This window comes from Alnus glutinosa, chromosome 4, assembly GCF_958979055.1.
Source record: "Alnus glutinosa chromosome 4, dhAlnGlut1.1, whole genome shotgun sequence".
In the NCBI taxonomy this organism is placed as follows: domain Eukaryota; kingdom Viridiplantae; phylum Streptophyta; class Magnoliopsida; order Fagales; family Betulaceae; genus Alnus; species Alnus glutinosa.
Window position 1 is genome coordinate 35,183,756 of NC_084889.1, and position 22,213 is coordinate 35,205,968.

At 33.8% G+C, this 22,213-nt stretch overlaps 1 protein-coding gene across 2 annotated transcripts; it reads left to right on the forward strand.

Annotated features, from left to right (window-relative positions):
* Positions 1-12,597: 12,597 nt before the first annotated feature.
* On the forward strand, positions 12,598-18,483 carry LOC133867109 (uncharacterized). 2 transcript variants are annotated; one of them, XR_009899994.1, is made up of 4 exons: positions 12,598-12,740; positions 14,032-14,079; positions 14,246-14,318; positions 18,132-18,483. XR_009899994.1 is itself a non-coding variant. In XM_062303791.1 (4 exons), exons 1-4 carry the CDS (start codon positions 13,240-13,242, stop codon positions 18,315-18,317), a joined length of 837 nt encoding a protein of 278 aa, XP_062159775.1. In that variant the 5' UTR covers positions 12,772-13,239; the 3' UTR covers positions 18,318-18,483. The 2 variants fall into 2 exon arrangements, 1 of the variants encoding a protein (XP_062159775.1); XM_062303791.1 differs by lacking the exon at positions 12,598-12,740 and adding an exon at positions 12,772-13,769.
* Positions 18,484-22,213: the final 3,730 nt, after the last annotated feature.

Consider the following 22,213-nt stretch of genomic DNA (forward strand, 5'->3'; position numbering starts at 1 on the left):
TTTGGATAAAATGGTGAGACTGTTGGGAGTGATTTTTAAGGATTTTCATCAAATTGGCTCACCAAAATAGCTAAAAACTGTTTTGGTGAGGCTACTAGAAATGCTCTTAGAGCATTCCTAGTAGCCTCACCAAATTTTACTCACCAAAATAACTAAAAATTACTTTTTTCTATTCTGATGAGCCACTTTATTAAAATTCCCCCAGCAGCCTCACCATTTTAACTAGTCAATATTCACTATTCCATTTAAATAATAATTTTTTCATATTTCTTTATTTTTTCTCTATATAATATTTTTATAAAAAATCATTTATATCCATGAAATAAGGACATTATCGTGTGAGAGATGGGAGATGAGAGAAGAAAATGAGAGAAAAAAGGAAAAAGTGTGCTAATCATGTGAGAGAGAAATGTGAAACAAAATTTGGTGAGTGGGTTGTTGAGTGAAAATACCTGGTCTAATTTGACTAGTAATTTCAGTCATCAAATTTTTTTGGTTAAAATGGTGAGGCTGCTGGGAGTGGTTTTTAAGAGTTTTCATCAAATTGGCTCACCAAAATAGCTAAAAAACTAATTTGGTGAGGCTACTAAAAATGCTCTTATGTGGCCAATAAATCTCCATAAAAAAAAATAAAAAATAAAAAATAAAAAAAGATTTTCACAATGGTTTATAATAGTTATAATGAATGACAATAAATCTACATACAAAAATATATAATGAAGTTCAAAATTAGCAATAAATAAGCGTCCTTACCATTATTCCACCTAAAATTGATATTTTAGCCATTTTATTATCAGTATTTAATGTTATTGTATCTAATGGTGTGTCAATGTATTTATCACAAGACATTATCTATATTATTAAATACAATAATTTTTTTTTTAAAAAAAAAAGTGTCTATTTTATTTGAAATGGAAAAGAATTTTAGCTTAAATCTTGTCAATTTTGGTGTAAATTCAGTTCCCTCATTGGAGCGTGGGTGCTGCTGTTTTCTTCCATGTCAATCATGTCATGTTATCCTTTCACTTTTCGTTAATTTTATAATGCAGCTTCCGGTTTGCCTGCCTCTCAGTTGTTTCCACTTTTCGCCACCAATGCGGGTCGGGTAATCAAATCTGAACCCGCTCGATTGGGAATTCGGATTCGTGTAAGATAATTAAGCAATTACGCTAATCCAACTCATTAAACCAAATGAATCAAATACCTTAAATCTGACGCAATCAGATTTAAGAAACAAATCGTATTGAGTTGGACCCATTTCAATCCAATCAGATTGGATCCTACATTCCTACATGTCATTTCCAGCAAATTTTGCCACACACTTGTGTCCAACTGACATTGATGGAATGTTCTTTAGAATTTATAGGGGAAAAAGACTGGACCTTATTTTTGGATTCCAAATTGTAGGCATACAAATTTGTTTTATCCCCATCTAAATCATTGGCATATTTAAATATTATAATCGTTTTATTATACCGAGTAATGCTACATATTACATCACATTTTATTCATAAATTGATGTTCGAACCGGAGCCGTTGATGAGGAGATATGATCTTTGATTGAAAAAGTCTCCACTGAAAAAAAAAAAAATACTCATATATAGGAAAACTATAACCTACGTAACAAAACCAGAAAATCGAAACAAACAATAAAACCAAGAGACAACAGCTTTGATGGAGGAAGGGGGTAGTGCATCGGGGAGGCCGAAGATGGCCGTAGGGTGGCGTGTCGGAAGAGAAAGCTGACAGTGGAAGACATATCTGAATTAAAAAGAAAAAAGAAATTCATATCTATTTTCAGTGGTTGGCGAGTAAGAGTCACGCCAAGTGGAAACAAGAGAGTGGCTAAGAGCGGAAGCCGAAGAGTGTGGAGGCAAGCTATATAAGCTTGTGGTGGTGGAAGAGGTGCCGCTGCAAATTTGGTAGGAAAACCCACAAAAAAACTAGAAAAAATAAATTGAGAAAGACAGAGTCCATCCCTCCTCTCCTAGAGCACACGCAAGAAGCGATTGAAAGCCTAACAACAAATAAGATATTTCTAAAAGAGGTTGAGAGCTCCTCTTAAAAAAATAAGTAAATAAAAAAAAAAAAATGGAGAGTTAAGCTGGCTAATCCAACTTATTAAATTGATACTTATTGTTTTAAACAAAAAAATAAAAAAATAAATAATAATAATAATCGATACTTATTAACTTAGGCCTCCAACTAAAAATGATAGGCGTGCGGCCTCTCTTAAAGACGGACCAAAATTGTCGAGCACTAGGCTTTTGCTTCATTACTTGTGCAGCTGTGCTCACGGGAAACACAATAATTTGAGCAAATCAAACACTTTGTGTCAGTCCGCATGATAGAAAGAGAGACTTCTGAATGCAGCATAAACATAAATACTCATCATGGGAATGCAACATGGATGTGGGCAATCAAAGATTTGAAAAACACCTTTGATTTATTACAATTTTTAGTAATTTGTTGACCCAATTGCTACTAGGTGATGATAGTCTAGCTTCATTGTTCTAACTAGTAGGCCGGCTGGCTGCTTGATATTTGTTCGAGCAAGTGAGTCTATAAAGACTTTCTTATATTTACTATTTAAATTGCTAAAAATTCAGACATTAAAATTATTAAGAGCATCTTCAATGAACTCTCTGTTTCAAAAATTTCACCAAATTTTGATGAAAGTTGTCCAAACACCCCATGCATCAAACTCTTTGAAGTTTTTTCTAAAATGGTGAATGGCAAAAACCCTCTCTATATTTAACCTCCAAAATCCTTTCTTTATTTGTTTTTTAATTATTTTCTTTTAGTTTCCTGCCAAATCCTTGCAAGGAGAATCGATCTCCCTCCAATTTTTGATATTTAAATAGTTAAAGTAGTTGCTCCAAAACCAATAAAAAATAATATTTAGTTAAAATAGAGAAATATTTAGAGAGTTTGACGTGTGAAATTTTTTAAAAGTGATAGTTAAACACAAAAAAGCATATTTTTCACTAAAATTTAAAATTTATTTTAAAGAGTCCATTAAAGATGCTCTAAAAAGTCTATCATCCTCCCAAGCCTCTTTTTTTGGCTTATTGGATCTAATTGGGTGCAATGAATAATCAATACTTGTGAGAATCACAGACATATGCCAATTTGGTAAATTAAGTTGATTTTGTTGCCAACCCAATTTATAGAAGGGCAAAGTTTTTCTTTATATGTGTCTATAATGCATTTCACATGCATTAAGCTAATATGTATTCAAAATGCATCTACTTTATACATGTATTTTTAATTCTCACATTAATTAAAAGGGAAAAAGTTTTATTTTCAAAAACTATATCTCAATATTCATTGAGGAAAAAAAAATAAAATATAAAATCAGTATGTGTGGTTATATCGATATACAATAAACTCTTTATGGTATAAAAATTTGCTAACAAATAAATTACTGCACCCAACTTTCATTCAATTTTTTTTTTAACGAAAACCGTCAAATGTCACGTCAGCACCAATTAAATTATGACACATGTCATACATTTGTTATTTTTGCATACAACGAGTGAGCTCTCAACAATGTTTTATACCGTGTAAAGCTTATTATAAATCAGTTAAAGTATAACCACGTGAACTAATTTTACATTTTTTCTATTTATTAATGTGACAAGAGAAATACAAGACAAATGATTTGGCTTATATTTTGTTTTTTTAAACATCCATATTTAATTTAAGTTTTTCCTTTAAAATAAATAAATAAGAGAGAAAAAAATTTAATCTGGACACCATTAAAAATAACAGAAAAAGCCAAGTCATAAAAACAAAGTCAACGGCGGTGGATGAAACTTGAAAGTAGTTAGAGAAATGAGAAAAGTAGGAAAGTTCTTCCCCAGAATCCCTGGTGAGATCTGAGATGTGTCAGATAGACAGATGAAGAACCGTTTAAAGAAGCTGTGCACCAAAACAATCCACCTCTCTCTCTCGATCTCTCCACTGTCCTAACGATAACAAAGACAGAATATCCTCAGAATTGAACCCGAGGTAGTTTTTCTTCTTAACCTTCTTTCTTTCTCTTTTGTTCTTAACCACCCGGAGAGGAGAGAGGAGAGTCGAAGAATTTGGTTTTCAACCTATTTGATTCTCATCATTTTTGCGTGCAATGATCCTCAATTCCCTTTTCTTTCTGTCAAGTCCATGAATTCCACACTTTTCCCTGCTGCTTTCTGGGGCTTGTTTCTTGTTTTCCTGAACGTCCTAGATTTTGGGTTTCTTTTTTCTGTTCTATTTAATTTGTTTGTATTCAAGGGTATTTGGGAACCCCCAGCTAGAGCATGTTTCTCTGTGTTTTTATACGACTCGAAAGCAGCCTGTTTGTTCCTTTTATATGGGCCTAGCTGTTTTGCTTTTTGTTTTTGTTTTTTTCTGTTTTCTTTTTCTTTATGGCCCCCCAGAGGAGGAGTGGCCCTCAGGGGAAAGGTTGATTTTTGATCATTCACGCAAAAATGGTGTAAATCATGGGTTGGTATAAATATTCACATTCAGAAGTTCCTTCAAAATTTGATTTCCATGTAAGTCCAATTATTTGTTTCTTCCTGAATATGGTGTCTTCTATTTTATTTTCGTAGTTCTTTTTTTTTTTTTTTGGAGAGAATTTTCGTACTTCACTTGGTTTGGCTTATTGACTAGGACTTTGCTATGCAAACGAAATCAGAAGAAAATAGAAAGAGGGAGAGAATTGAGCACTTCGAGGGGTCGACCTCCACAAATTGCTGAAAGCAATTGACTGAATTATTCTTCGGCGAGTGGCCATACGGCATCTACACTGATTTTATAGAGGAAAATCTAGGGTTTCCTAGTATAATAAGGAATCCTAACATATATAGGTAAGGGAAGGAAAGTGCTAATACAGCTTATTAACGAAAATAAATTTGGGTTTCTAAAATTATGATTAGGATAACAGATATTGATGAATCTGTGGCTATCACCTTTTCTAAGTTCGTTGAAATCTTCATCATTTTTCTGATTTCTGATCAACTGGGTTCTACAAGAGAAACATGCTAGCCTTTATTTGTGATGCTTGGATTGAATTTTTTACCCCTCTTTTTATTTTTTATTTTTTTGGCATAATATTTATGAGCAATAACTAGTTTTTGGTTCCATATGGTGTTTGCTGTCAAGTGTTGTTTATTCCCTAGATGGTTTTACTTGGTGCTACTATGCCGCGTCTTTTGGCCCTTTTGGTGGTAAGCTTTGGTAGCACGAAGCTTTATTGTAATTATTCATTTTTTCATTGACTACCTGTTTTTATCCTCTAGTCTCAAGTTTTATGTGTAAGTTTTTGTAATGGCTTTAAGTGTAGGTTGAGTGACAATGTGTAAGTTCTATAATAGATATTCCTGAGGTTTTCTTTTTCAGTTGATCCTATTTCCATTGTTTACAATTAGTTTTGATTATGAGATGATGAAGATGATGACACTGAACATACTTATTTTGTTACAGTGTATTATACAATATATATATTTAACAACTTTCTTACGCATTGGTATCTCATTTCACTTGGGCAAGCACCTTCTTGGCACTTACCATCTCAAACCATCAAGGGACTAGTGCCTTGGTGGCAGCTTTTGCATTTGGCTACATTGGTTTTGGTAATGTTCTTTTAATCATTTTCTAGTAGAAGAGGTACTTTTATCAATTATGGTGAGAAATTTTGACTGGAGGAACTTGTAAGTTCTATGAATTTTGTATGAAACTCTATATCAGCAGGTAAAAATCTTGTACACCAATTGTGGGATGGTTTATTAAGTAGAGAGATTCTGGCATGTAATAATCTTTTTCTTTTTGGTACTCTATCAGCACAATATCGGTTACTGTGGTGAAACACATTCTTATTGGAATGGCACATTATTTCATATAGTTGAACTCCCATCCCAAAATGAGATATGGATTCTAGAAGTTTCATTTACAAAGTTATCAACGTGAGATATGAGTGAACTTTATGCTGAGTGTTTGGCAAATTTTCTCATACATGGTTATTTGTAAATAGCTTTCCTGCGTCTTCCCTCCTCTCGCTCTTTGCACTCATAATTTTTTAAGTGATCTATTCACTTTCTTTCGTTTTTGGGCAAACAAAAGGCCTTCTTCTGATTCATGTAAAGGAGCCAGAAAGAATTAATTCAGCATGCTTGAAAAGTATTGATCAACTGGCTTATGGTGGGTGATTATATTTACAGGATGATTTACAAATGCCAAAAAGATCCTTCCTTCCCCTGCCACCCCTTCTAGGTATAACATTTATCCTATAAGAACCACTACATATCTTGGTAACTGCAGTTTCCCTCATATTTTAGATATTCTTCTCATGACTATCATTAAACATTTCTGACCTTCATAAGATGCTGTTTTTTGACTTGTGAGTGTCTAGTTCAAACTGTAGGTTGCTGAATATAGTACAAGTTGCACCTGATACACTATTTGAAACTGGTAATTACTACATTGATTGTTATCTTGGTGATACAAGGAATAAACAATGGCTGCTATTGCTTCATGTTGATCAGTGATGATCATTGCTTAAGATTTTAAATGTACTTATGTTTTCTTGTTGAACAATCTCTCTGTATGTGTATTTTACAACTCTCATCCATACCATGAATCTAGGCATGTGATGGTCATAACTCACATGTTTGGCTTATACACATGGCACAAACAAGTAGGTAGAATCAGAATCAATGAAAACTCCTGCTAAATGAGAAAACAAATGAAGGGTACTTGTCATCACTTGGATGCTTGATCATCCTGCTCGGTTATAGCAAAGATATATTCCTGGATCTTTGGTCTGGACCCCATGACCGTTGTAAGGTGTTCAGCCTGCATACTTGAAAAGTCCTTAATCTAGCGGCTAATTTGCCCACATCTGAAACATGCCCTAGTCTTGTTATAATAAGCCTTCCACCATAGTTCTTGTCGCAGCTTTTGTAAGCCTCCATTATCTTCTGTTATGATGCTCTAGCATCTAATTCAGCTAGAGCTTGTCCCTTCTGGGCCTGTACATTCCCTTTCCTTCCTGAAAGTTGCCAAACCGGAACCTCTTCTTCTGATCTTTACTTTCTTGTGCACTAACGCCATTAGATTCCAAAATATGTGTGCGCTGCACTATCTCTGAAAAAGTGGGTGCAAGTTTCATAGCCACTAATTCTTGACAACTAGCGTCCAGACCCTGCTCTACCTAGCTTTTCTCTCCTTGTTGTCAACTGAGTCAGGAGCCAACTGAGATAATTGGAAGAACTTTTCCTTCCTGAAAGTTGCCAGACCTGAACCTCTTCCTCTGATCTTTACTTTCTTGAGCACTAACACTATTAGATTCCAGAATCTGTGCATGCTACAGTACTTCGCCAAAATGGGGTGCTTGCTCCATAGACACTAATCCTTGAAAACTAGCTTCCAAATCCTGTTTTAATTGCCCAGCCTCTCTCCTGGTTATCAATTAAGTAGCAAAATAAGACAACTGGAAGAACTTTTCCCTCATACTCTAACAGGTCATACTGCCCTACATCAATGGGATAACCTTTTGGACCTTCTACCGCCTCAAACTCTCGGGCAAACATTTGTCATAGAAAACCTTCAGAAATTACTCCCAAGTTACAACATTATTCCCCTTCATAGAAAGTCTCCCCATTCTCAGACTCAGCAAATTTTTCATCATACCCGTGTTGAGGCAACATGACACTGATGTGGGTGTAGGATCTTGTCTGATCTTTGACTGAAATTATAGGACAGTTCTCCTTTGTGATGTCAGCTTAGGAGAGAACATTTCCTTAGAAAGGGGAAGAAAATTTCTCACATTTTTTCCAAATCGTTTGCTATATATTGTTTTTTGAAGGGTTTGCACTTAGTCTTCCTTTTTCTTATGCTTTTGCCCAAAGGCCAAACGTGTATAGTTATGTTAGCATAGTCATGGCAATTATTTCCATGTTATTGTCTTGTTTTAACCTCAACTTTTGTAACCATATTATTTACTTGCTTATAGTAGATAATGATAGCTAGATGTTTATAGTTGATACAGATAGCTAGCTATTCAGTTCTGTAACGCATGTATGTACTACATGGATCATAAGTTCGGACAAGGGGAGTCAAACTCCTAGAGACACGCCTGCTGCTTGCACCTGACACCCCGTTCCTGAATCTGAGCAACATAGGATGTTTCTTTGAATTGCCGTAGTCGTCCTGATCTGAATGTGCGCTTATATGCATTGTGTTATACATCCTGATCTACTTGAGCATTAAGTAATGTTGTTTCTCCAGGTTTTGCAAATGGAATATGCTGTTTGCATTCCTTGAAGTTTGAAACCCCTAAAAGTTAAATGTGTTTTGCAGTGATGGCTATCGTTCTGATTTCTATTGTACTGCATGCCAAGTGCAATTCATGTGTTCTTCTTTTGGTATTGATTATTGATTCATGTCAATTGTTGGGGGCAATTGTGGTGCTCAAAGAACCAAGTGCTGATCTTCCTATAAAGTCTTTATTTTTCAACATTTTTGTATATTTGGACAGCTGCTTTTGTTTATTCTTTAGTGATTTGTTATCATCATTTTCTTCTTCTTTTTGCTCCTTCTAATTAGGTGGTTTCTCTTGTATACTTCAAATGTGTTTGGGACACCTTACGTTTTTAATGAAATCTCTATTACTTATAAAAAGAAAAAACATGTGAGAAGTAGTCGTTGATAATTTCATCTCTTCTATAAACTTGTTTAACATAATTTAATTTTGTAATTTTTTCTGGTAAAATATTCTACGCTGAAGCATTACACGCTTTATCAGGCCTCTGACTTTTGTGAGTGCATCAATGCTTTACATCCCCGCTCTGTAAAAAAGATCAGAAAATTATGAAATTTTCTTTTTTTTTAAAATATATATATATATAGAAAATATTTTGGGCCTAAGGAAAAGTTTTGGGCTCTTAGAACCGAAGATAAGTTTTTGAGCCTAGTGAGCTAATTTCGGGCCCAATTCAATCTCTCTCAGCCCATAATCGTTTTTAAGCCTAAAAAAACGTTGGGGCCATTTTTAGACCCATGGGTAATTTATTGGGCTAAAAAGGTACTTCAAATTCCTTATAACTAGGCCCATTTAGGCTCATCTCCTGATGACTCTTTTTTTTTTTGAACACCAAATAACATTCCATTAACTGAAGAACCATTACAGCGTAGATACCAAGTAGTCTCTAAGAAAAGCAGTGGAAATAAAAAAAAGCAGATCTTCAATCCAACAATAGGATAGACATTTTGAGGAAGCCTTTCTAGCTAAAATATGGGCAACTTTATTAGCTTCTCTACAACAATGAGCCCACTTACAAACAGAAAAACAAGAAGCTTTTTGTCTAATTGCCAGCAAAAAATGCCCAATTCGGTCTTGATGACTATCTGGAACACTCAGCCCCTTAATGATCTGCAAAGAATCCCCTTCACTTACAATTTTAGCAAGGCCCATATCAAGACAAAAATTTAATGCAAGGAGAGCAGCCATGGCCTCTGCCAATAACGGATCAGCCTGAGCTTTACAAACACAACATTTAGCCCCCATAACAAGACCTTCCTCATTCCTTATAACACAGTCCAAACCAATCACATCAGCATTTACATTTACAGAAGCATCCCAATTTACCTTAAAAAAACCAACATCAGGAGGTTTCCAAACTTTACATCCAATTAAACTTTGAACAACAGGAGCCTTTAACAAAGACTCCTTCCTGTTGAAATTTCTAAAGTCTTCAATCAATTTAGAAGCTTCTTTGAACACCGTCATTGGGGAAGAGAACTGCTCCTCAAAAATCAGCTTGTTCCTTCTCAACCAAATTCTATGAAAGACAGCCACTGTTAAACTCAACAAATCATCATTTAGTCTATTATATAAGTAAGAAACAAGTTCTACCATACCGATGACTCCTCTTGTAGCCACAAGTTGAGTCAGGATCCTTGACGTACACATGAGGCGTAATAGTACTGTGAAAGGCCACAAAGCAAATGAAAAGACAAAGCTTTATAGGAATTACTTTTTGGAAGTAAATTTTTATGTTTATGATCAAATAAGAGAAAAACTTAAGAGATTCCAAAGAGTTCCCAAAGAAGAAAGAAATTTTACTATATATGAAAGCATTTCATAAATTACTGAAGAATTTAAAGTTTATCTTATTGAGATTCCAAAGAGTTCCCAAAGTAGAAAGATATTATACTATAAAAGTATTTCATAAGTTATTGAGAAATTCAAAAAATCACTACCTTAGTCCCATTCTGGGATTGGGGTGTGACATTCGGTCACACGTAAGATCGATCTAGAGCTTCCTCTATATTTCTTCTATGGATATAGATTGTACCGTCTTTTTGCCTATGGAGAATCTTAGATTTAGATTCAGATGCGGTGTCCACCAAGTTTTCTCCGTCGGATACCTCCTTCATTGGACACCGCAATGGTACTCCATCTTGACGGCTCCGGTCCGGTTTCTACTAGTGCTTCAATCTCTAGAAACCAATATTTTTTGTGGCCTCTTTATTGGCCAGTGAGCTGGGCCATTCGTATGGCCCATTTTCAATAATATTAGGTCTTTTATGCACTGTATTGATTGTACTAGGTAGTTGTTGAGTTGCTCCACCATTTTTTGTGTTTTTTTTTATTACTATTATTATTATTTTATCTGCTCCTCTGTACCCTTCACTTCTCCTTTGGTACTTGCTTAGAAAAGTAAAAAAAAAAAAACAAAGGCTAATCTATTGATCTAAACGTTGGAGACTGAAGGAATCATCAATAGTGAGGAAAAGTTATTCTAGTTTGCCAGACCTCATAAAAAATAAGGAAGCTCACCCAATAGTAAATAAGAATCTCCACATACAATTTGAAGTACTTGAAATCCTATTAACTTGCCAAAACAACGGGATAGTCGGTGCCGCCGACTTCAAATTCTCTTCAGTTCAAATGAACGGAAGAGGAGCCGATTTCTTATATTTGAAAAGCTTTTAATTAAACGGTCAAATAATTATTCAATTTCAACTAATTAATTTTGTGTTTTGTGTTTTTTTTTTTTTTGAATATTTGTAAATTGTGAGGGGCACTCTCATCATATAAGAGTTTATGATCTAATGCCTCGGCGATAATGGCATTCCACGTCTCATTTTGTATTTATTTATTTAATTTTTTTGGGAATTTTGTATCTCTGTCAACACAGTGGGCTGTCAAAATCAAAAATAAAAATAAAACACAGTGGGCTGTCTCCTAATTAAGCTCACATAACACGCGACCTATGGGCACACATCATAATGTTTTTAATTAGCCTTTTCCATGTGGCATGCTTGCACTGCTTCTGAATTGACCCATACTCAACATGTGTGGCTAATAATTTAGCTTACATGTCTTGTAACCTACACAAGATAAGTAATCTTAACTTTTATTATAAATTTCTTACAAGTAAATAATGCAGTCCACTTTGCACTTGTTACATCACCGGTTATTAGAACGTGGACCGTTACGCGATAGTTTATTCGGTGTTTTAATATGTTTACAAACTAACTTGATAACGGAGGCTTTTTTAAAATGATATTTTTTTGTTTAAAAAAATATTCTGGTGTGATAAAAGTAAAAGTGATTTTGAGTGTTTTGTATTTTAAATTGTTTGTTAATATTTTTATCATGCAAAAGAAAAAAGTGTTAAATTCATCTTAAGAATAAAGTTAATTAGTGATGAATACAAAAATTGATAATAAAGGAAAGAAAGAAAATACAGAGATTAAGTTGATTTGGCCTATAACCTATATTCATACGTTAAAACCTTACTGGCTACATCTTTCCTTCATATTTGATTTGAGTACAAGATTTTATTTATAGAGTTTTATGTGTGATTTAAATAAATTCAAATAAAAACATATTTATGTGAACCTACTAGTAACAAAACATAGAAAATGATAAATCGGCTACTTTGAAAGAGTTGTGATCTCCGATGGCTACTTCGAGGGAGCCTTGAGTTCCAAAACATATATAGTAAACTATATTCTATAATAATAATCAACTCATTCATTTTCTTATTGATAGTTCCCCTTTAAATAGAGAAACATTAGACTACCGATTATATAAGAGACTAATTAGGTTTTGATTTCTAAGATTATGACGACTCCAATAAGAAAAAATTCTGAATTAGAGATCTATTTCTTATTGAAAAATAATTCTTTTACGTATGTTGTACATATCATAACACGATATAGAAAATATCTAATAATTATGATGATATCACATATCCCTTAAATTATAATTAACAAATCCGTTAATCTACGGTATTCAAATAATTTAAATATCTTGATTAAGGGAATCAGCATTTATCATAAATAATTTCTGTCCTTTAATATGCCTGCCCCGCAAAATGAACTGTCCATCGTTGATCTTGAACATAACACTAAAAAAGTATTAATTGTAGAAAATCATGTGTATTTATATATATATATCTATTTTGGTTCATCTAAAAGCACGTACTTATCATGGTAAAAACCGTGGATTACCCTCTAAAGTGAAGTAGACACACTTTTTTCTTTTCCTGAAGTTCAATAACTGCGAGGTAACCTTATATATATATATATATATATATATATATATAACTGTCGCTTCTCTTTTCTAGTATCTAGAGGGAGAATAGGGAAAGCGAAAGAGGAGCAATAGTGTTTCAATGGGATTGATGCAGATCGAGCTTGATTCGTACAAAAAAGAAACAACACGCTTACAAACTACACAGGTACAACAAAATCATTTGCTCTTCTTTTCATGTATTATATATCTCTCTCTCTCTTGCTCTGTGGGTAGCGTGTAGCTGTAGAAACTAACAAAATCCTAGTTCTTCAACTGTTTGGACGCAAAGAATATGAATGAAAGAAAGAACAGAACAGAAGCAGAGCATTATGTTGTGCCTCGGAAAAGAGCGACACTCAGCTCCAAACCCACCTCTCTATAATTCCGTGTTTGGGTTTTCAATCCCGAGACCCCAAAAGTAGCAAAAAAGAAAATAGAAAGGAAAAAATGTTTTGCTTTATTTTTAAAAAACAGAGGGGGAAATGAAAAAGAAAAAAGAAAAAGAATAGGGTTTGTTTGTTATGTACTTGGATGAGTTTGAGTGTCTATGGGGTTATGGGTTGGGTATGAACAGTTGAAAGTATGAGTTCCATAAAGAGCCAAACCAAACCCTTTCCCTTTCATCTTTTACCAAACAGATCGCTTCGTAAAGTAGCTATAGCTATATGCACTCAATGGCCTCTTCTTCTTCTTCTCCTCACAAATCCCTCCAAGATTACAAACTTAAAGCAGAAGAAGATGAAGGAGGAGACTGGCTTGAGCTAGGGTTAGGGTTTGGAAAAGGTTGCAGGAAAGCGGAAGAGAATAGATCAAACGACCCAGTTTCAGTTAATCCTCTTCCATCCGCATCTTCTTCTTCTTCACCCTTGCAAACCAGCAGCCAGCAGATAGGGTTAGGGTTAGGGTTAGGTTTAAGGTTTGATAATGATGATGGTATCAGGCATGTGGGTGTACTGCCGCCGTCCACTTGTAATTATCACAACCTGTTGTGGCCAGATCATTATCATCATTACGATGATCATCATCATAATGGCATGCCTTCATCATGGCCATGGCACATTGATTCAGGAGGTGCCTTTCTTGGTCTTCATGACTGGCAAATGCCGGTTCCCGATGATACTCATCATGATTACTTCTCCACAAGAAGACCCCAGTCGTCTGGTTTGTGGTTTACCCTCCGCTCCTTAACCAACCGGTGAGTGAGCAAAAGTTTTTCCTTGTATTCATCATTACAAATCCTTTTCTTTCTTTTTTTTTTCTTTTTTTCCTTTTTCCTTTTTTGTTGTTTTCTTGTGACTTTCTTTCTGGTGGGTCTCTCTCACTCTCATACAAAATTTTGTTTTTTTCAGTTTAGATTATGATCATGCTAACGTTATATTTTTATAGTATTCTTTCTCTCTCTCTTGCTTGTGGCTTCAGTGTTGGTGATTGGCTTGTGTTGTTTTATGTGTGAGCAGGGAAGGGGAAGGGGTGCATCAAATACCGAAGGCGTACATTAGAGTGAAGTAAGTGGTGCACGTTAGAATCCATACATGATCATATCAGCGTCACATTTTTTTTCTACTTAGCTAATGATGGTGTTCAGTGAAATGAGTGGAAAAGAAAAGCTGACGTTACTTTTCTTTTTTGGGTTTTGGTGTCGTCCTCCTTTTTTCTGGTTTGAAATAAAAGGGACGAGAACGTGACGGTTTTCATGGTTAAAAAGTACCTGGTTAGAAAGCTTGGTCTCTCCAACGAGGCTGAGGTAATTCCTCCCCTCTCTCTCTCTCTCTCTCTCTCTCTCTCTCTCTCCTATTTAATAGTTACTGAGATAATTAAAACGAAGCCTGCATGAAAATGATTTGTTGTTTTGTGAGGTCGCTCTCATTACGTGCTTCCTGTTCAGTGAATGCTATTTTTGTCTTTGTTTTCTGTGCAGTCGCCATGCAAATGGCCGGATCATTTCTTGACAAGCCTTCTCATACTTCACCTTCCATCTTTTTTGGTTTAGGCAGCCATTTCATGATTTCATCACACACACCCTCTTAATGCTTTCTGTCGTCTTACTTTTCTTGCTGTTCTGAGAATATATATATATATATACACACATGATCAAAAACTTCAAATTTCTTGGTTGAGTTCTTGGTACGTGTGTGCATGCCTGCTCTTGATGATGAAGCTTACTATGGTAGTAGAGTCAAGAGTGAGCTGAAATTAACAAATTAATTTCCTTTAATTTATGTGAAAAGTAGACTCTTAATTAAGCTAATTAAGATTCGCTTAACTAAGTTGTTAATTTGTTCTCCAATTTTGACTATGCACTTTTAGAAAGGTCCATTGTGATGAATCAAAAGATCAATATATATGGAAGGCATAAAGGTATCATTCATTTATTTAAAGTTGCCTTTTATTATTTTGTCTGTCTGTCTGTTGGGTGATCAGTACTACCATAAGATTGATCCTATTCATCAAGTCATCTATACTGGGTAGAAAGATGCATGACGTTCGTTCTTGGCAAAACTTTAGTACTGTTAATGATTTTATATCATGAACATGAGTTGGGGCAAAGTATTATACATGAATTTTGTCAACGCCGTACATAGAATTGTAGTGGACCTAGGATACCACAAATCAAGACATTCCAAATATATATTAACACTCCCAGCCCAAACTATTGAACACCGGAATTAGACATAAATATTTTTTAATCTTAATCATTTCAATTGCATTTTAGAAATATAATAAGTGCATATATGGTAATGAAGCCTACATGCCATGTTAATTCATTATTTTTTATCGGTTTGAGCTTTTGAGATATATGGTAATTTGACGTATGAGTAACACTCAACGAAGTGGTTCCATTGCAATAATGAACGTCTCTAACTGATCATATGAACGTCTCATTGATCCCTTGTTTCGGGGGGGGGGGGGGTTGTTAGTAGTAGGCAATAAGAAAGTCCTTAACAAAGTCAATTAGGTTGAAAATGACGAACTCCAAGAAGGCAAGAAGAGTGTCAGACCTTGTCAAGGACCAAGTGCTTTGGATTCTGCTGTTTCCACTTTCCAGTGCAATGGCATGAGTGGGAATTAAAAAGGATCAAGTGTTAGCTAGCTAGCTAGCTAGCAGCTGCTTTATTGTATGAGTAGAGTCTAATGCAGCGATAATTAAATAATTGGCCTTCTGAAAGAAAATGTGAATTCCACAGGACCACAAGGGCTTTGATTAAAGGGGGGAAAAAAAAAACGAAAGAGATTGGCAGTGTGGCAGATAATTGGGCATCAAGCGTTATCAAGCATTTTGGGTATTACCTTCAAAACAGGAAAGCAAATTTCATATGAAATGCACATACTATATATATAGAATGGCAATAACTGCATTGAAATACCACAAAAAACCCATTGAACGGGAAAAAAAGTATCTATAACTCAAGTTCTCGAGGACTGTTCACTCGCCTGTGGTTTAGCTAGAAACTCGTTTAGTTGGAGTGGTTTAGATTTTGCATTTTTGCTTCTGAGATCGATAGGTTTTCTTTGAGGCTTATCTATCCATTCTATCTATTACTTTGTGAGATCCTTGTCATATATATAGTGATAAATAGATTATACTTCTATCTTCTGTCAGTAGTGAGTTCTCCATGCTTCACTGATTTTTCTATCCAGTTTAGAATGTTGTTGTATATAGATCTTGAGAAAAATGTATTTTACCCAGTAGTTGTACCTTTCTTTTTTCTTTCTTTTTTTTACTTCTACTGTTTAAAAATTGGCAATGTACCTTCCTCCCCGGCGAAGTTTTGAGATTGTCAATGTTTCTCTACTCATCCGTTAACAATTTTTGTATTCTCTAAAGAAAGAATGTCCACATGCAGCTTCTAGGGGATGAAAAGTAAAAAAATGCTCATAATTTCCCAAAAAAAAGAAAATGGGGGTGGTTCGATTGGCCACCCCCAATCATTTTTATTTTTATTTTTATTTTTTTTGTGAAAAATTGGGGCATTTTGGGTAAAGCACGCGTGAAGTTGGGGATAATTTGGGGACATTTTGCTCCTAAAAACTCACGTGTGGTGCATGTGGGACTTCTTCTGGTAGAAGACGAAAATTGTTGACAGATGAATAACATTTAAAATCTCAGAAACTTAGGGGGCGTATATTAATTAACATTGGAGTCAAAATAAAAAATAAAAAAAGGGGTACTACTTCCGCCGAGGGGGCGAGTAAAATGTATTTTTTCCCATGCATCTTTTAAGTGCATGGGAAAATGTAGGGAAGTTAAAATTGTATCATGCATGTATGGCACGCATCATTATTTACAAAACCAAATTTGATGCGTTGAAAGAAAGTGGATAGAGCTGGTAATTAATATTGAAGGTAAAAAGGAATTTCCAAACAGAAATGGAGACAGGTAAAAGACCATATATCCAGGGGTTTGCTCCTCATTGGTGATCAGTTCATGTCAATAGAGCTCTTTGCGAACCATGCATTCAGGAAACACATTTAGTATAAAACTAACTATAATTCTTTCAGATTCTTTCCTACGTACATAGGTTATTTTTTAGCATGTTTTCTGGGGATGCCTAATATATGGTGTAAAATTATGGCACCCACAATGCATGTGATATAACTTACAAAAACATCATATGGTTCCTGACTTCGCTCATAGTACGTAGTTTAGTTCCCACACTTAACTATTATTAAGTTGAGCATGCATTATTGACATGGTAATTAAGCATTGTTGCTTGAAACATCATATGGTTCCTGACTTCGCTCATAGTACGTAGTTTAGTTCCCACCCTTAACTATTATTAAGTTGAGCATGCATTATTGACATTGTAATTAAGCATTGTTGCTTGAAAGAAAGCAATTCATACACGAGAAATCCATGTGTTTAGCATAATGAACAAGCTAGCCAATCTTCAGTTGGGATCAATAATATGATGTCGAAAATAATAGCAACTATAACCAAGTGGAAATTAAGAATCAAATGCTAAATAGGATTGCCAATATTTGCTTGACTGCAGCATTATTTCTACTCCCCCCTCTTCCTTTCATGGGCAACAGAAGATTCCCTGGAGGAAGCTGGGGGATAATTGTTCGTCTACCTAGCCCTGTTCACCATGAAATCCAAAATGTACGTATAGTCTATCTGGTTCTGTTTAATTTGTAGTATACTCTGTAAGATTTTGGTCTTGGTGTATTTTCCACGTTGAGATCTTCAATGAGGAAAAGTATGAACTGTATCGGATTGCTGTTAGTTTCCCGATCTCAAAGTAATAATCTCTCTGCAATTTCATGCATCCATCAGTTTTAAATTTCTCTTTTCATTAGCTACCACCATCATTAAGACCTTATGTGCCCCATACTCTTTTTACTCATTCAACTTAGTAGCTTACTGATTCTCTTGTAACTCTGTTACATGCAGTTTTTATTAGCAGCATACTTTGGTAGTTCTTTGGATGATCAGAATATCTGCTTTAAGATTACAGGATCTAATTTATTTTATTAATATTGTTTTTCCCTCAGTCCACAACTGAATTCGATACCATGGTGTCTTACTAATTAAGATACTGGATTTTTTTCTCAGATTGATATATCATGCATGGGGCAGAGCTTGTTGCATACACAAACCTTGAAGCAAGTAAGAGATGCTGTTTGGCTGCCTAGATTGTTAGAATCTGTAGATTCCACTATGTCGTTTGAAGACTCCTATGATGGGTCTACACAACATTTGATGTCTTTACATTATAGCAGACCATGCGAATTGGACTGATATTTCTTCGTTTATTCCTTTGTTTAATTTGGCAGTAAGTTGTGCATATATTTGTGTATGCTTTTTATTCAGCAATGTATGTTTTGGATTCAGTCAAATTGCTCTCTCTTTAAGTCCATATTATTTTGACCTCAGCAATGTATGCCGGCATATAGGCACCCTGTAGATGTGCATATGATAGAATATATATGATAAAGTCTATTGAACCTTACTCTTCTACAAAATGCACTTTAAAGAAAGAGGTTTGTTCATGACTTATAAAGTCCACCATCTAAGTATATATACTTTGGCAATGTGAGACTCTTAACGATATAAACTTATTTTTGATCTTTCTGTACGGTTCAGTTGGGTGGAAGTATTTGAAAAGAAAGAAGATCTGCATGAATTTAGCTTTTAGTTTAAATGGCTTGAATAAATTATGAAAAGTATAAAATTTGAGTATTGGTGAAAAAATCATGAATGGTACAAGGTGTTATTTCAAATTCAATTTTGTCTCAAAACTCAAATCCATCATGTGTTTTACTAGTAACTCCTGATCAAATCCATGAGCAACCGTCCTTTTGTTTAAAACAGTACTTACGATTTGCAATGCTTCATGGTTTAGCCCTACTGAAATGGTACAATTGTCATTGTCAAATTTGAACTTGTACGCAGAGTACTAGCAACAAATTCTTTATAATCCACTCTTTACCTTAAATAGAAGAAAATTCTAAAAAAAAAAAAAGTTTTTTTTTTTTAATAATTTCTTATTTTTAGTTTTTAAGGGAATAAGGGCATTATTGAAAAAAAATGGCATTTTTGACACATATTGATAGTTTTATGGGTCACTTTAGCACACTTAGAAATTCATTAGGCTATTTTAAAATCTCCTATTAGTTGAGGGGATTTTTTTTTTATATATATTTCCCTTAATTATTATATCGTGGCCTTTCATGTTTGGGTTAAATATACACTTTAGCTCACTCAACTAACAACCATTTTTATAGAGGCTTACGAACTGACAGATGTGACACTTAGACCCATCAAATGTTTATAAGTGCATTGGAAAGAATAATTACTTATTATTAAATTGTGATAAATGAATATGGTATAGATCATCATGTACAGATGACAGACATACAGTCATAAGGGCTTAATTCTATGGCTCAGAAATTTATGTTTATGTTTAATATTTGGTCTTTAATTGTATTCAACAGTTTTATAGCGTGACCGTCACAACCATATTTGATTGGTGGTCACTATAGACTGACATCATTAATAGCATCCAGGCTATTAATTTTGTGATAGTAAAAAATTTACAATTTCACCTTGCAATAAGACTTGATTTATTTCTAAATGACACTTATTATAAAGTACCAAGTTGCAGAAACTTTAGCTTTAACCAAGAGTCATGACTTCAACCATCATTTAATATCGTATTTCTATCGTCCCTAAAGAGTAACTCAATCGACTTTGGACCACGCCTCATGAAGCGGGGGTCACTAGTTCGAATCTCCCCTCTTGTATGGACATGTAAAAAAAAAAAAAAAAATTGTATTTCTATCAAAAGAAGGGCTCTTTGTTATGCATTTGGATCCAACCGGAGGGATCCAGTTAGTATATAAAAGGGGTAAAATTGTTCATAAAATTCTGTATGAATAATTTTGCCCTTCAAAATGTATTAACTGGATCCCCTCCTGATCTTCCCTTTGTTATGACATAACCAATAAAATGCTTGGGTATTGATTCAAAATTCTTAAATATCTATTTCATATCTAACTTTGACTATTCTATCGCGTCCTTTCATGTTATTACAGGCTTACAGCATGGTTGAGACTCACGTTGCTCAATATATGTATTCTTTTAACGTCGTTTTTATCCTTCATAATTTATTTGATTTTGAAAATCACCATTGAATTTATAATAGGTTATCATTAAATTTTGATACAATAATAATATAAGAGCCATATTAATTTTAAAAAATAAAAAAAAGATATAAAGATAATATGTAACATTACTCATTCTTTTATGTTACTAATGTAGAAAAGACGTACATCTACATTTCCTGTATAGATTCCTAAAAATTCAAACTAGGAAAGAAGAAATTACAGTCTATCTATTAACGTTACCTCTTGATCAACTAGTTGCAAAATAAATGGCATGAAATTTAACCAAAACCAAAAGTCAAAAAAGAAAAGAAAACTACAAGTAAAACTTCTCTGTTTGGCCACATAAATTTTTGTTCAGATGCTATGGCTAAAGAGGTTATGAAAAGACTCTTTTTTTTTTTTTTTTTTTAAGGGAAAAATATAAAATAATCCCATTAACTAATAGTCGATTTTAAAATAATCTCATGAATTTTTAAGTGTGCTAATAAAGTGATCCATCAAACTACCAGGTTCTGCTAAAAATGCCACTTTTTTTGATAATACCCTTATTTTCTTAAAAACTAAAATAAAAAATTAATAAAAAACAATTTTTTAAACAAAAAAAATTATCTAAAAAGTTAAATTAAATTTTTTTAATTTCTTAATTTCTTTAACTTTTTAGCTTTATATATATATATTGTTCTTGTAATAGTGATTCGTGTTGTAATTTTATTGGCCTTGACGTGGTACACACTACACAACAGAATTCGTCAAGTATTTTGACAGAATTTGACTAAAGGGAGTGATTTATATTTTCGGCATACCGCAAAGACTTCTGAGTTCATTTTAATACCACATAGAGTTAATTGTAAATCAAGCAAACCACATGAACTAATTTTACATTTTTTCTCTTTTTTTTTTTTTTTATTAAGAGTGACACATGTCATCATTTTATTGGTGTTGACGTAGACACTAAGGACTCTGTTAAGTGTTTTAATTGCAGAGACTAAATTGTTATTTTGGTTTATATTGATGACCTCTAAATTATTTTTATACCGGAAGAAGCGATTGTAATTTAGGCTAATTACAGGGATTGATTTTGCATTTATCCCCAAAAAACTGTTTTTTTTTTTCTTTTGTCTTTTTTGTTGTATTTATCCACCCCCTTGGTTTATTTTTTCATTTTTTAATTTGTTTAAAAAATAGTTTTTTAATTAATTTTTAGACAGAAATTTCATACAACCCACATATAAGATTGACATGTGTCCCTTGACATGTAAGAATCACATGTTGTTTTAATAGCATGTGTTTCTCACATGTTTTTTTAATAGCATTAATAAAAACACATGATTTTCACGTTTAAAAAACACATGTCACTCTTATATGTGGGTTGTATGAAATTTCTTACAAACTGGTTTGTAGGAAAATTCTATCCTTCATTTTTTATTTTAGTTTTTAAGAAAATAAGGGTACTACTGGAAAAAAAAAATAGCATTTTTGGCACGCCTTTGTAGTTTGACGGTTCACTTTAGCACACTTAAAAATTTATGAGGCTCTTTTTAAATCAGTTATTAGTTGAGGGGACTTTTTTTTATAATTTCCTCCTCTTTATTTTTTATCTTTTTTTATGATGGCGGTGGTGGTGTTGGCCATCCTTGATCAAGCTGTGGTGCAACTGTGCAAGCAGGCAACCTCTCCTTCTCTCTCTCTCTCAATCACCCCCCATCTCTAACTCCTTTTTCCACGTTTCCCTCCAAGTCTCCAAGTATCTCACTGTCACCGTATAATGATGCTTAGTGGTGGAGCCATGATTTTGTGGTGAATAATTTTTTTTTTTTTTTTTTTTTTATATATATATATATTTTATGAATGAAAATAAAATATTAAAGTTGAACACAAAAATAATTAAAAATATTAAAATAAAAATCATGATTAACTGATTGACAAGGTTTTTTTTTTTTAATTTTTTTTTTTAAAAAAAAACATATACTCTTTGAATATGAGATCTCTATCACTACGGTGGTAATAAAAAATAAGAAAAGAAACCCT

Coding starts and splice junctions, on each gene's coding strand:
- LOC133867109 (XM_062303791.1), top strand. CDS start 13,240: ATGCACTCAATGGCCTCTTCTTCTTCTTCTCCTCACAAATCCCTCCAA. Junction 14,080..14,245: donor AAGGCGTACATTAGAGTGAA/GTAAGTGGTGCA, acceptor TTGAAATAAAAG/GGACGAGAACGTGACGGTTT. Junction 14,319..18,131: donor GTCTCTCCAACGAGGCTGAG/GTAATTCCTCCC, acceptor TTTTTTTCTCAG/ATTGATATATCATGCATGGG.